This window comes from Labrus bergylta, chromosome 7 (assembly GCF_963930695.1).
Source record: "Labrus bergylta chromosome 7, fLabBer1.1, whole genome shotgun sequence".
Lineage (NCBI taxonomy): Eukaryota > Metazoa > Chordata > Actinopteri > Labriformes > Labridae > Labrus > Labrus bergylta.
This window is the reverse complement of record NC_089201.1, coordinates 30161158-30173634: the sequence shown is the minus strand read 5'-3', so window position 1 is coordinate 30173634 and position 12477 is coordinate 30161158. Positions and strand designations below refer to the sequence as shown.

At 42.0% G+C, this 12477-nt stretch overlaps 1 protein-coding gene across 4 annotated transcripts in view; it reads left to right on the top strand.

Moving 5' to 3' along the window:
* Window positions 1–12477, top strand: part of LOC109999933 (serine/threonine-protein kinase WNK1-like) — a 28949-nt gene that overhangs the window by 13446 nt on the left and 3026 nt on the right. For 2 of the 4 annotated variants that reach the window (XM_065957353.1, XM_065957354.1), the window contains exons 5-27: window positions 738–895; window positions 2131–2219; window positions 2309–2528; window positions 2650–2751; window positions 3304–3685; window positions 3756–3934; window positions 4206–4289; window positions 4682–4717; window positions 5160–5282; window positions 6533–6612; window positions 6705–6867; window positions 6948–7064; window positions 7581–7694; window positions 8190–8238; window positions 8343–8483; window positions 8904–9817; window positions 9912–9986; window positions 10068–10184; window positions 10280–10604; window positions 11368–11545; window positions 11637–11824; window positions 11949–12107; window positions 12195–12424. In XM_065957353.1, the coding sequence (XP_065813425.1) occupies window positions 738–895; window positions 2131–2219; window positions 2309–2528; window positions 2650–2751; window positions 3304–3685; window positions 3756–3934; window positions 4206–4289; window positions 4682–4717; window positions 5160–5282; window positions 6533–6612; window positions 6705–6867; window positions 6948–7064; window positions 7581–7694; window positions 8190–8238; window positions 8343–8483; window positions 8904–9817; window positions 9912–9986; window positions 10068–10184; window positions 10280–10604; window positions 11368–11545; window positions 11637–11824; window positions 11949–12107; window positions 12195–12424 (4223 nt within the window). The remainder of the gene's footprint in view (window positions 1–737; window positions 896–2130; window positions 2220–2308; window positions 2529–2649; window positions 2752–3303; window positions 3686–3755; window positions 3935–4205; window positions 4290–4681; window positions 4718–5159; window positions 5283–6532; window positions 6613–6704; window positions 6868–6947; window positions 7065–7580; window positions 7695–8189; window positions 8239–8342; window positions 8484–8903; window positions 9818–9911; window positions 9987–10067; window positions 10185–10279; window positions 10605–11367; window positions 11546–11636; window positions 11825–11948; window positions 12108–12194; window positions 12425–12477) is intronic. The other 2 variants (XM_029281439.2, XM_065957355.1) reach the window with 2 other exon arrangements.

Sequence of the window (12477 nt, the reverse complement as noted above, 5' to 3'; positions counted from 1 at the left end):
TTTACAATTGAATAACAGAATGAGTTTTTCTGTGTAAGACCTGAGATTTTAAGTTTAAAAAAAAGTTCACTGAATAGAACAATGCTGATGTGCATAGACACACTGCTGAGTAGAGTAACTAGCTATGGGACCTGCTTCTCTCAGCCTTGACTGTAACACTTTGACCTCGCAGGTCAAGAGGAGACGGTAAGTCATGCTTCAAAAGGTGAGTGTACAATGAAAGAAAATGTCTTATGTGGTTGTCAGGTCTTGACAAAACTTATTTCCATAGCTAGTCATATTACTCCAGCACAGATCATTGGCATCCCTTTGTTCAAACTGGGTTTTGGAATTATTCCCAAGTAAATCGTTTTTACCCCAAAATGCAAATAACATTAATACTTACCAACAAGTGTGTTCTGCACATTGGCTCCCTCAGTTGTTGTACATGTAAAGGTCTTACACAGACAAACACGTGCTCTCTTTTCTGCAGTCTAACTGAGCCCAGCTTCTCCCTCCTTTTTTGTTTTCTGTCTCTTTTTTGCTTTCCTTCCCCTTCTCTTTTTTTTCTTCTCTCTCTCCTCACCTTTCACCTCACAGGTTCTGCTGCAGGAGGTGTTCAACAGGCTGATCACTCTACTCATCCTCCTCTTCCTCAACCCCTCACGGGTTAGAGGAGCAGAGGGACTGTGGGTAGTGAGAAGCCTACTCAATCAGTAAGGGGGTTCGAGAGTTCTGAAAAGTTGTTTTGATTTAAGGTACCCCTGAGTTCATGGCGCCTGAGATGTATGAGGAGAAGTACGACGAGTCAGTGGATGTGTATGCCTTTGGAATGTGCATGCTGGAGATGGCCACCTCAGAGTACCCTTACTCAGAGTGCCAGAATGCTGCACAGATCTACCGCAGAGTTACCAGTGTAAGTCCACTTTTCAACCCTCGATTTCACCCCTCTGACCCTGCCTTCACATTTCCCAATGTGCCAAGAAGGCTTGTGTACCATTCTGGAGTGGTGTTATACCCCTGCTGACAGCTCTTTACCAACCTTGTATTACATTTCCATCTTTAACTATTGTTTGTCCACTCCTTGTGTGTCTTCATGTATCTCACTTAATGGCTCATCCAAAAATCATCCAAAACTATATATATAATATTCACACAATTAATATTCACAATCTTCACTTCACCTTGTTCTGTTTTGAAAAAGTCTGTATGTTGGGTTAGCATGTAGCCTTGATAAGTGATAAGGTGCTGAACTACCACAGTCCTGCTTAAGTCCTTTATGACGCCAGAAGAGCAGTAGCTAACAAAAAAAATTAGACATATTTATAGTCTTACTCATGCAGCTCATACTGGCTCACTTTTGAAATGCATAGTCACTGATGTGATTCATGCTTTGCAATTACACGCCTTCAGATAGAGGTTTAACCTGTTCCTCGACTGTTATCTACAACATGTGCCTTGAAATCTATACCATTAACCTCAGTTTATTATTAACTGCAAAGTACAAATACTGAAGTCCCTGCCACATCATTTTGTGCTGGGTTTTTCCGTTTGCCCCTATACTGTAAATCATGCCTTCTAAGCGCTCTCTATAATCCACAAATAGCTCACAGTTGTGACTCAGTGAAGAAACAGAGTGCTATTGTCGGGTTGAGTCTGCGTTTAGGTTGTGTCACATGCCCAGGTTTTTACAGTATTACGCCTTTGGGATGTTAGCTGTAGCTGCAGCTCAGCTGTTTGGCTTCATCGTCCATTTTCCTGTAGAAGCCTGCACTTTTCTCCTGTCATTGACTCACTTCATCCCTCTCTCTTTCTCTCCCATTACTGATGTTCCTCATTTTTTTTAGATGCCACCAGGTAGAACAAATCCCCCTTTTATAATATTAAATATTTGTTTGGGAGCTTCATTTCTTTGAAGGAACTCCCTCATCTTCATACTGTGACTTTTTTCTTTTTAGATAATCTTAAAAACAAAATGGACAAAGGATGTTAGTTTTAAGGTTTTTGGTTATTTCTGTTTTTTGTTATACAAACATAGAGTTTCTAAGCTGGAAAAAATACAACATGTAATGAATTAGTTTCCAAAAAATAAAATAAGAGGTCAGATAGGAAGGAGAATGTTTCTCATCGAGTTCTCTGTGTTTCATGTAGGGTGTGAAGCCGGGCAGCTTCGACAAGGTGGCCATTCCTGAAGTGAAGGAGATCATCGAGGGATGTATTCGCCAGAACAAGGATGAGAGGTCTTTAAGTTATGTTTGTATTTATCAGGTTTGTTATAGACTAGAAATTATGTATTTACACACTTCGTTTTTTTTGTTTCACAATTTAGGTACTCGATTAAGGACCTTCTGAACCACGCCTTCTTCCAGGAGGACACAGGGGTGCGTGTGGAGTTGGCAGAAGAGGATGATGGAGAGATGGAAGCTATCAAGCTGTGGCTGAGAATTGAGGATGTAAAGAAACTGAAGGGAAAATACAAAGACAACGAAGCTATTGAGTTTTCTTTTGACCTCAACAAAGACGTCCCAGAAGTTGTGGCTCAGGAAATGGTGAATTTCACATTTGATGATTTAAAGATACAGAGCCCCATTAATCTTGATAAGTTAGTTTTAAACTTTCCTTTTTAAAATATTCAACATTTTAATAGTATGAAATGTGCTTGTGCCCCAGGTGGAGTCTGGTTATGTGTTTGAAGGTGACCACAAGACCATTGCAAAGGCCATCAAGGACAGGGTGTCTCTTATCAGTCGCAAGAGAGCACAGCGACAGCAGGTGTGTCCATGTACCCCATCTTATTTCTTTGTTCACTTTTTGGTTCAGTAAATCACCTGAGTTCTTGATTTCAGTTGTTGTATTTGTGTACATTTGCTGTGAAGTTCAGATGTTGTCAGCCGTTGCTCTGTCTGAGGATTTGAATGCATTTTAGGGCTGGGCAATATTTTGAGTTTTTAAGATATATCGATATATTTTCAAACAAGATATAGGGTAAGACAGTATCGTTAATATGGATATAGTTTATGTTGCATTAAAATAACGTTACAGAGGTGCCAGGTCACTTTTTTCTCATCTCACTGATGATGACTGACTGTCTGTCCCTCTTAACCCTGCTCCTCCTCTCTCTCTCTTTTATTGTATTTAAGGAACATTTTTATTTTATAATATTACTTTTTTTTACACAAACAGGTAGTTTATTTTTCATGTGTTTTCACTGTTAATAAAATACATATCGATATTGAGTATCGCCATTCAGCTAAACAATATCAAGATATGAGTTTTGGTCCATGTCGCCCCGCCCTAATGCATTTGCTGCCAACTGTCATGCAGGTGAGAGAAGATCAGCAGAAGAGAATTCTGGAGGAGGAACAGCAGAGTCAGATTCCACCTGCACAGCCAACAGGCCAGCTGACGAGCACAGAGGTGCCCCACCCCCAGCCCATTCCCCAGCCCATTCCACAGTCTACTTATGTTCCCCCACAACCAACCCAACACAGCCCACAGATATCTGCCCAACCTGCATCTCAGCAAAGCCTTCCGAGCGCAAACTACAACACTCCGCAATCGACCCAACTGACTGGCATGCCACAGGGGGTCCCTTATGTCCCCCACTCAACGGGGCAAGTTCCAGCTTCAGTTCAGGGTCAGAGTGTGGCCCCTGTACAGCCAGAGTCAGAGGAGCCTGAGACTGACCAACCTCACCACACTGGAGGTGTGGATTCACAATCATTTATAGTCAAGCACATACTTATCTACTGCATGTTTGATTTTTTTAAATTAAGCTCCCTCTCCTACATCAACTCACATAGGAGACAGACTGCCTGGTTCCTCCATCCTTCATGAAACCCAGCCTCCTCAGACTGGAATACCGTTTAACCCCTCTCCAAGTCAACACCATCAGCCCCCGGTGTCCGGCCCCCTGTCACAAAATGACCAAACGCAACAGCAGCAGTTGTCAGTGGTGAGTCTTTTTTAGAGAAATATGAAATCTATTTTTTTTCTTACCCAATGATATGGTCTCTTCATAAAAAGCTATAAAACTAAAATAAACAGAATATATATATTTTTTTGTGAATTTTGTCCCCCTGTTGTTTCTCACTTTGGGGCGCTTAATTCCCCTTTCACCTCTTGACTGCAAACTAAATTTTAATCCAGGGGACATAATAGCCTGCATGCTGCTTTTTAAGCATAATTTACACCACGTGTTGTTTTTTCCCTGTTTGGCAAACAAGGTTCAACCACAGATACAAGCTGTACAACTTGAAGTTGTTCCAGTTGCACCCAGTGGCCAGTCTGTTCCAGCAGCCCCACCACAGGTAAACCTTGTTCTGCAACTGTCACTTTACTCCATGGGAGAGCTTTTGTTTAACTGTACTCAAGAAGTGTAAATCTGTTGCCACAACATATCTACTAATAATTACCTGAGGTTTTACTGAACACGCCCTGAATTCACTTTAATAGCACCGCAACAAATGTGAACTTCAACCGTTCATGGTCAGCATTGACCTGATTTTCAGAGGGCGTGAACTTAAACGTTAAAAGGCATTTGTTCTCCACTTCAGGAGCAGCTGTGTTGAAAGCAGCTGAGTGTTCCCAGTCCCAAGTTTCCCCAGACACTTCTGTTATATCTTAAATTATTAGTTTGCTTTTCTTTTGACCTTTTTCAAGCTACCCTCTCTTACCCTGTGCTATGTTTTGTTTCTTATAGTACGGAGTTTACTACCAATCATCGCTTCCCCCTCAGGTAGATAAAATGACCCATTTTACTGTTACCACTTGGAAATACAGCAACAGCCTTTTTTTTTACCCTCTTTGTCTGTATTGGTCTGCACAGCGGACCCGGTCTTTATTGTCGATGTTTAATTTGAGCTAGCTTTTGTGACCTGATGCTATCCAGGCAGAAATATAGAGGCCAGTAGTCTTTAGAGCTTGAATTACAAACAAGTATGTGTCTGTTAAATACACTGAAAATATGGCATTTGATATTCATTGCTCTTAACCTTTACAGCCTTGATTGTCGCATAATTATTATAAATGTGATGTATGCACTTGTGTTACTAAACAGGTAAGTAAGGCTTTGGAATAGAGCCGTGACACTTCCAAAAGATTTCCATAAGAAAGACACGAGGTAGTCTGAATGCAGTGGTTAACTTTAGCATCAATCTGTAACCTCTCTTTTCTTATAGATTCCCCCCCAGCAAGTGAAAATGCCCCCCTCCTCTCAGCCGTCTCCACCCCAACAGCAGCAACATCCAGAGAGCAGCAATTCTCCCCAGAACATCATTCTACCACAGTCTGCAGCACTACAGGTAACACACCTCAGCTGCTCGCACATTCATTTCATTTTACTGATATTTTAGATAATCTGACATACAGGTTTAGGTATTTAACTCATTTGTTTCAGAGATTTCCTCTTTCACTCGACAGTGTAATTTTCATCCACTTTAATTTTGTGTTTGCGGTTTTTCGAAATCTTTTGTTTTTAACTTTCTCTGGTCGCACAATCTTCACTTCCATGGCTGTCCTCTTTTCTTCTCTTCTGTCACTCTTCCCCTCTGCATGCTGCATATTCCTGCATGACTCTTTAGTCTTGGTCCAATGATCCAAGTCCTCCTATCATGTCTCCTCCAATGAATGCAGAGCACCTATACTTCCTCTATCAGGCCTCATGCCTCTCTGTTCTGCAGGTACTCCACAGAGCAAAACAACATGTGTGTGTGGGTGGATGAATGTGAGTCAAGTGTTAAGCATTTGTTTAACACTGTTTCCGTTTCCTGTTCCTTTTCCTGTTCATTTTATACACAGGTACCTTCAGGGCAAGCATATTGAAATATATAATCAGAGTATCATGTATTTTTTTATAAAATAAATGCATAGTCCACAGCCTTTGAAATAAAGAGGCCTTTGGGTAAATCTATTGTAGAACTCAGATAAAGAGACGATGAACATAAACAGAAACACAAAATGTGAGGACATGAAATGGTTTATTTCCTGTTATGTTTTGATCAAAAGGTAAAATACTTTATACCCATCTGGCTGTTCTGTAAATAAAGCCACTCAGGGGGTTTACTGAGTGCAAAACAAATCATCCAGGAAAACAACAAACAACAGATAAAATCATTGTGTATATATAAAAGACATTTAATCACAGTGTAAAAAAATATAATCGCGCTATTGTAACTACCTGCAGGGCTGGAAATGAGGATTGATAGATCTGCTTTAACCTGACAGTATGATGGCCTCAATCTTTAGAAAATAAAATGAGAAAACCATTGCACAGCAAATTTGCACCAAGCCTGAGAGCTGAGTAATGGTGCCCCTTTTGAGTACACTGATAATAGGTTCCCCTGATTGAAAAGCTCCCTCTGGTGGATGGCCTGGTTTAAAAGTTTTTACTTATCTTTAAATAGAAAAAAAAAAAATTAAAAAAATTATTGGGTGAATGAGAATGAGCCAAGTGTGTAGTATAAATCCTTAAAATCCCTAAACTATTTACATTTAAAATATTTTAAACAAGAAGTGTTTGATTCATGGATTTATGAAGGTTTCTGTGTTTCAGGCCCCTGTAAGTGTTTCTCAGTCTTCATCAGCCGAGCAGCCAGCAGGATCCTCGGCTGTTGTGCATCCATTTGTAGAGAGGTGAGTTGGGAGTTAACTCCTTTTTAAACAAACAAAAAAACAGGTTTCATTGTCACCACAATGTGTCATCTCCCTCCATTTCTCTCCTACAGCTGCCTGTCAGATGCAGCTTCAGGTCTAAGCGACGGTAACGATGGAAGCTCCACATCGGGTGGTCGCCACGAGGGGCGCTCGCTGAAGCGTCACCAGAGGCGATCTGTACGCAGCCGCTCCCGCCACGACAAGACTGCAAGAGCCAAGCTGAACGTTCTCAGTGTAGGTCATCTTAACTGATTACTTCATTCATGTTCATGTTCTAAAAAAAACAAGTTTAACCTGAATGACTGTTTTTACAGATCTCTAATGTGGGGGACAGAGTGGCTGAGTGCCAGCTAGAAACGCACAACAGGAAGATGGTGACCTTCAAATTTGACCTTGATGGGGATAATCCAGAGGAGATCGCACAGATCATGGTAGAACTAGTTCTCAAGTTTTTTCCAATAGTACATACTGTATGTAATTGTCAACTGTTTAATGCCAGATGAGATCAGACTTGCAGATTTAGTCCCTTGTTTTACATCCCTACTCAAGACATTATTTTATAATTGTTCTTATTTTTATTTGATTAGTCTGATTTTGTTGCCTGCTTGTTTACTCTCTGCCTGTTGCTTTAATTGTCTCTCTGCTTTTATTTTCTGTTGTAAAGCACTTTGTTACTTGTATAGAAAAGTGCTATACAAATAAAGTAGTATTATTATTATTATTATTATTATTATTATTAATGGTTGTTTGGTGACTTGCACCTCAATCCTCCTGAACTGAAACAAGAGGAAACACATTTAACACCGGTGATGTTGTCGTCAAATTTGCTATTAAAATGGCCGCAGCAAACGGCGCCAGTCACACTTTTTGAGCGATTCTGTACACATTTTTACTACGTCTGAAGTTTGAGTTACAGTTGTTGAATTTCTTTTTGCATTGTGTTCCAGGTGGAGAGTGAGTTCATCTTGGAGAGTGAGCGAGATTCCTTCATCGAGCAGGTCCGGGAAGTCATAGAAATGGCTGATGAGAAAGGAGAGGGCATGAAGGAAGGCTTTCCACAGGTATATATTTGGATTATGGAATTCTTTAAATATTGATTTGAAGGGTTGTGTTCATATATTTCAGTTTAAGAAAATGTATAAGAACAGAGTTATCAGACTGTATGAAATTGGCAGTTTGTGTGTTTTGTGTGTTTTCCTTCTAATTTCTGAGGAAGTGAAGACTGAATTGTCAGATTTGTTTTATGTTGATATTCATTCACTGATTGTAATTTGGACAGAACCATCCAGACATTTATTGTTTTCCTTTTGAGTAAGGGGGTGCAGGCAAAACAAGATTTATTCTTCTCCCTGCTCCTTTCCGTACATGGGATGAAGTGCGAATAGTTTTTTAATTTTTCTGTTGTGTATTTTGACTTGTACGGAACAGATTTAAAAAAAAAAAAAAAAAAATGAAATTTTAAACTCACAATGACTTATCAGCCTAAGATAATTTTAATGTTCATCCACTCTTACTGAACCTGAGGATTATAACCGCCTGCTCTTTCCTCTTTGCAGATAAGTAATCAACAACAGCAGACTGAGCTTTCTGTTCCCATGCTGCCAGGTACACAAACTTTTATTAAGCCAACTGATACTTTTTCTTATGTTCAGTTTTTGAATTTTGAAGTCAAACTCACATCTGACCTTTTTTTTTTTTTTTTTGCCCAGGCATTTCCCCCAATACCACAGCCCAGGTGGTGCATTCAGCAGGACGGAGATTCATAGTCAGCCCAGTGCCAGAGTCTCGTCTTAGAGAGCAGTTCTTTGGAGCTACTTCTGCTAATACCTCCTTTGGAGATGAATTTCCAGGTGAGAGAAACGTTTTTTTTATTACCTGTAGAATTAATACATTTGATTATTCAAAGTAATCCACAAAGTAACATTTGAAAATATTAACATTATTACTGTAATTGATTTCAAATACACAGGGAAGCAGCAGGGTTTTATAAAAAAAATCTTTTAGAAATAAAAATGCATTCATGTCATAAATTACATAGCGATTAAGGTGAGAAGTTTATGTTTAACATTGCACCTTGCTTTGATGTGAATTGGATGATAGCACAGTACATTAAGGGCTGCTTCACAAATGTATGGGCTACGGAGAGCCAAATAAAGGTGGATACTGGTGAATGGCGTCTTATGCATTGTTAATATGGACCGCACTTGAAATGCTTCAAGTGATTCATGAGTTTGCCGTCCATTGATCGTCCTCCTTTTACTTTTCAACAGCTCCTATGGCATTGGGCCTTTCTCTGTCTGCTCCTTCTGGGACTCTGCAGCAGGCTTTCAATAAAGTAAAGCAGGAACGTTTAGAGAGAGGTAACACCATCGATCCTCCAGCTGCTGAGCAACAACCAGAAACTAAACCGTCCAACGAGGCTGCACTCGAACCAAACTCGAACAGTGTTCCGCCTCCTCAAGAAGCCGCAGCCTCTACAGCTAGCTCTACATTTCCTGCTGCGTCCTTGTTGCCTTCCTCAACTGGGAGAGTTTCCCCTTCGCCTGTCTCCACTCAGTCCCAAACTCCAGCCCCCGTCATCAATGATACCAGTCCCTCTCCCCAATCTCTCGGTGAATCGGCCCCCGCACAACTTCTACCAGCCGCCAACATCCCTCCCTCATCCTCCACTCTTTCTCCTCCATCCGTGCCGACCTCCGTCCCCTCCGTCCCTGTGCCTCAATCGAGCAGCGGTTCTGTCTCCGCCTCTTCTGTTGCTGCTAATTCACCCAGCAGTACAGGCACTGTCCCCGCTTCAGAGCAGCAGATGAATTCATCCATCCATGCACCTCAGACCACGACCCCCCAGGGTCAGCCTGTTCCTCCTCCCAGTCAGAGTCAGGTCCAGCCACAGCCGACAGAGACAGAAGGGGCTGAGCTCCAGAATAAGACTGGCGGGGATGACATCCAAGCTCTCGATAAGAAGCTACGGTCCCTCTTTAAGGACCAGAGCTCTGCATCCATGGACCCCAGTCAGACCACAGGCACCTCCTCTCCTCCCACTGGTACTTGTTCACCCCCACCTGGAGCCGCTCTGCTGCCTCCATCTAACCTCCCCCTCTCGTCTGGGGTGCAGGGTGTCCTTGGCCCCTCCACCACCCCGGGCGGACATGCTCAGACACCTCCAACTAAGCCCAGGGCACAGGTCAGCGGAAACTTAAGCCTCCCTTATATACCAAAAAAACGTATTGAAATACGACCTCCTTGACTTAACTTCTGTTTTTTTTGGGTTTTTTTAGACTTTACCTTCTGGTTTTGATCAAGCTGCTACACCTCCCTCCGACCTTGTACCCCCATTTCCTGGACCAAATCAGGTGCATACTACTTTCTCTGTCATACCACCCACTCTACTTTTTTTATACATCTACTGATTCCCTGTTTATTTGATTTCGCAGGTACAACCCCTGGGCAATTTGGATGCCGAATTGAGGAGAGCTTTGAGCCCTGAGACTGTTCAGGGAGGCAACAGAGTCCAAGCCCCGGCTGCAGGTTTCACTCTTGGACGTTTCCAGGTAAGTTTAAATCAAAGCTTCAAAACTTAGACATGTTTTGGACTGATGTCATCAGATGAAATGAGTTTAATTATCCGTCTTTGCTCTTCCCTCAGGTGTCTGTTGCTACTGATGGTGCATCGCACAGAGCACCAGGTCCCTCCAGCCTCGTTTCCTCGTCTTCACTGACACCGTCCTCGACCTCCTCATCCTCTTCTTCTACGTCGTCGTCCGAACCCTCAAGTCCAGAAAACACCCTCCACCGGTCATCCTCTCTGTCCAAAGAGGTTTGTGAAACTGACGCTGTAAACCGAGCCCCGACTGTCACTGATGGTCCCCCCAATCAGTCCACCACTATTGGGCGCTTCCAAGTCTCCACGAGCAGCAACGCTACATCTGAACCAACTGCTGACTCAAAAGTGGGACGTTTTTCCGTCACAGGTATGTTCCATGTTTACAGCAAGTTATTCTAACTTTGAAAGACTAATATAAAGCCTTCCTTGCAAATGACTTGTTTAACTCATGTTCCTACTATTCCGTACTATAGTATACTGCATTATACTTAACTGTTCTATAATGGGTTTCTTTCTTCTTCTTTTTTTTAATACTTTTATTGCAATACATTTATGTTTCCGATCATTGTACTTACACATATTTGCAAAATGTTTTCATATTTTTAACACCCAGAGGTGAAAAGGAAACAATACAATATATACACAGTATGCAGATTCATGCATATAACAGAGGCAGCATCCAGAGCGAGCTTTGTACCTCCTTTTTACAAGCATATAGTCAGGTTAAACTCAGGATAAATTTAATCCTTTTCTACTTTAAAAAAAAAAAAAATTATATATATATATATATATATATATATATATATATAATGGGTTTCTTTAATTGTTGTGTTTTTAAAGCAGTGTAATCCTGCCTGAGGTGTCTGTATAGAAAGTGAAGTAGTCCGTGGAGTCCGCTTCATTACAAATTTATGAATGGACTTCTGTTGGCAGAGGCACGGCAAATTATTCATTAAACAGTTGTTGGCTTAAAGGTCTAGTAAACTTTTCTACATCTGTTTTTGTCTGTAGAGCTTGCAAAATGTTCAAGAAGATAACTGTTAGATTTTAGCACAGGAAAAAAAAAAAAGATGTTGGAGGTGCATGTTTTAAATCACATAGGTAAAGCTGCCTTTGTGTTATTCTCCCAGTGACTCCAGCTCCACCTGCAGGCTCCAGTCCACCACATGGCTCCAGTGTGCAGAACGGACCCTCCTCTTCACCCTCTGATGCTCATAACACACACCCCCATTACAGCAGCGACAATGACGATGACTCTGAGAACGAGGACGAAGCTTTGCAGAAAGAAATCAGCCGTCTCAGAGAAAAGTACGTCATGTTATCACCAATCCTACTTCATATGAATTCTGCTTCAATGCATTGTAGGATTATTCAAACTGACTGTATTTTCTGCTTCCAGGCATATGATGGAGATCCAGGCCTTGCAGACTCGTCAGAAAGAGGAGATTGAATCCTTGTTCAGTAAGATGGGAAAACCTCCTCCGCCTTCTGTCATCGCACCCGCTGTTGCGATGGCTGGAGGTCGTCGTAGGCGCAAAAGCCACAAGTCGGCACGCAGCAGTGGACAGCCTAGCCCCAATCATTCAGGTAAGAACAGAAATTAAATAGTGACTTAGGTGTCAGTGTCACATTTTTTGTATGATCGTGCATAACTGAAGCTGTTGAGGGAAAATGTCAACACTGTATTGTGTTCTGTCCTCATGATGTCCAGGGTCCCCCATCTCAGCTCAGAGTCTTTACGGGTCACAGTCCTCTGCAAAGCATACTTCCCCCTCAGCATCAATGGCCTCGCAAGAAGCAGGTATCCGGTCTACCATGCAGTCGCTCAGATCCTCTCCATCTATGCCTAGCCTCAGTAGTTGCTCAACAGGTAAGCACTTAATCCTGGTACAGTGAGATTCCTTGAGTTGATACCTGGATTTTTCTGTTTACAGTTTACCTCTCATATCTTTCCCAGTATCAAGTGAGACCGGCTCCACAAACGGTTCAAACCACTGTCAGAACCACTCCACCTCCCTGACCCAGGCGAGTGGACCTACTCCCTCTGTCTCTCACACCCAGAAGGGGAAGGGTACTTTCACCGATGACCTGCACCAGCTGGTAGACAACTGGGCCCGGGACGCCAAGAGCCTCTCCCAGGTCAAGAGATGTCCTCGAACCGGGGCTCAGTCTACACTGGGACACGAGGTAAGCATTCAGTAATTGATTATAGAAACTGCCTTTTTATTGCTGGAGAATAC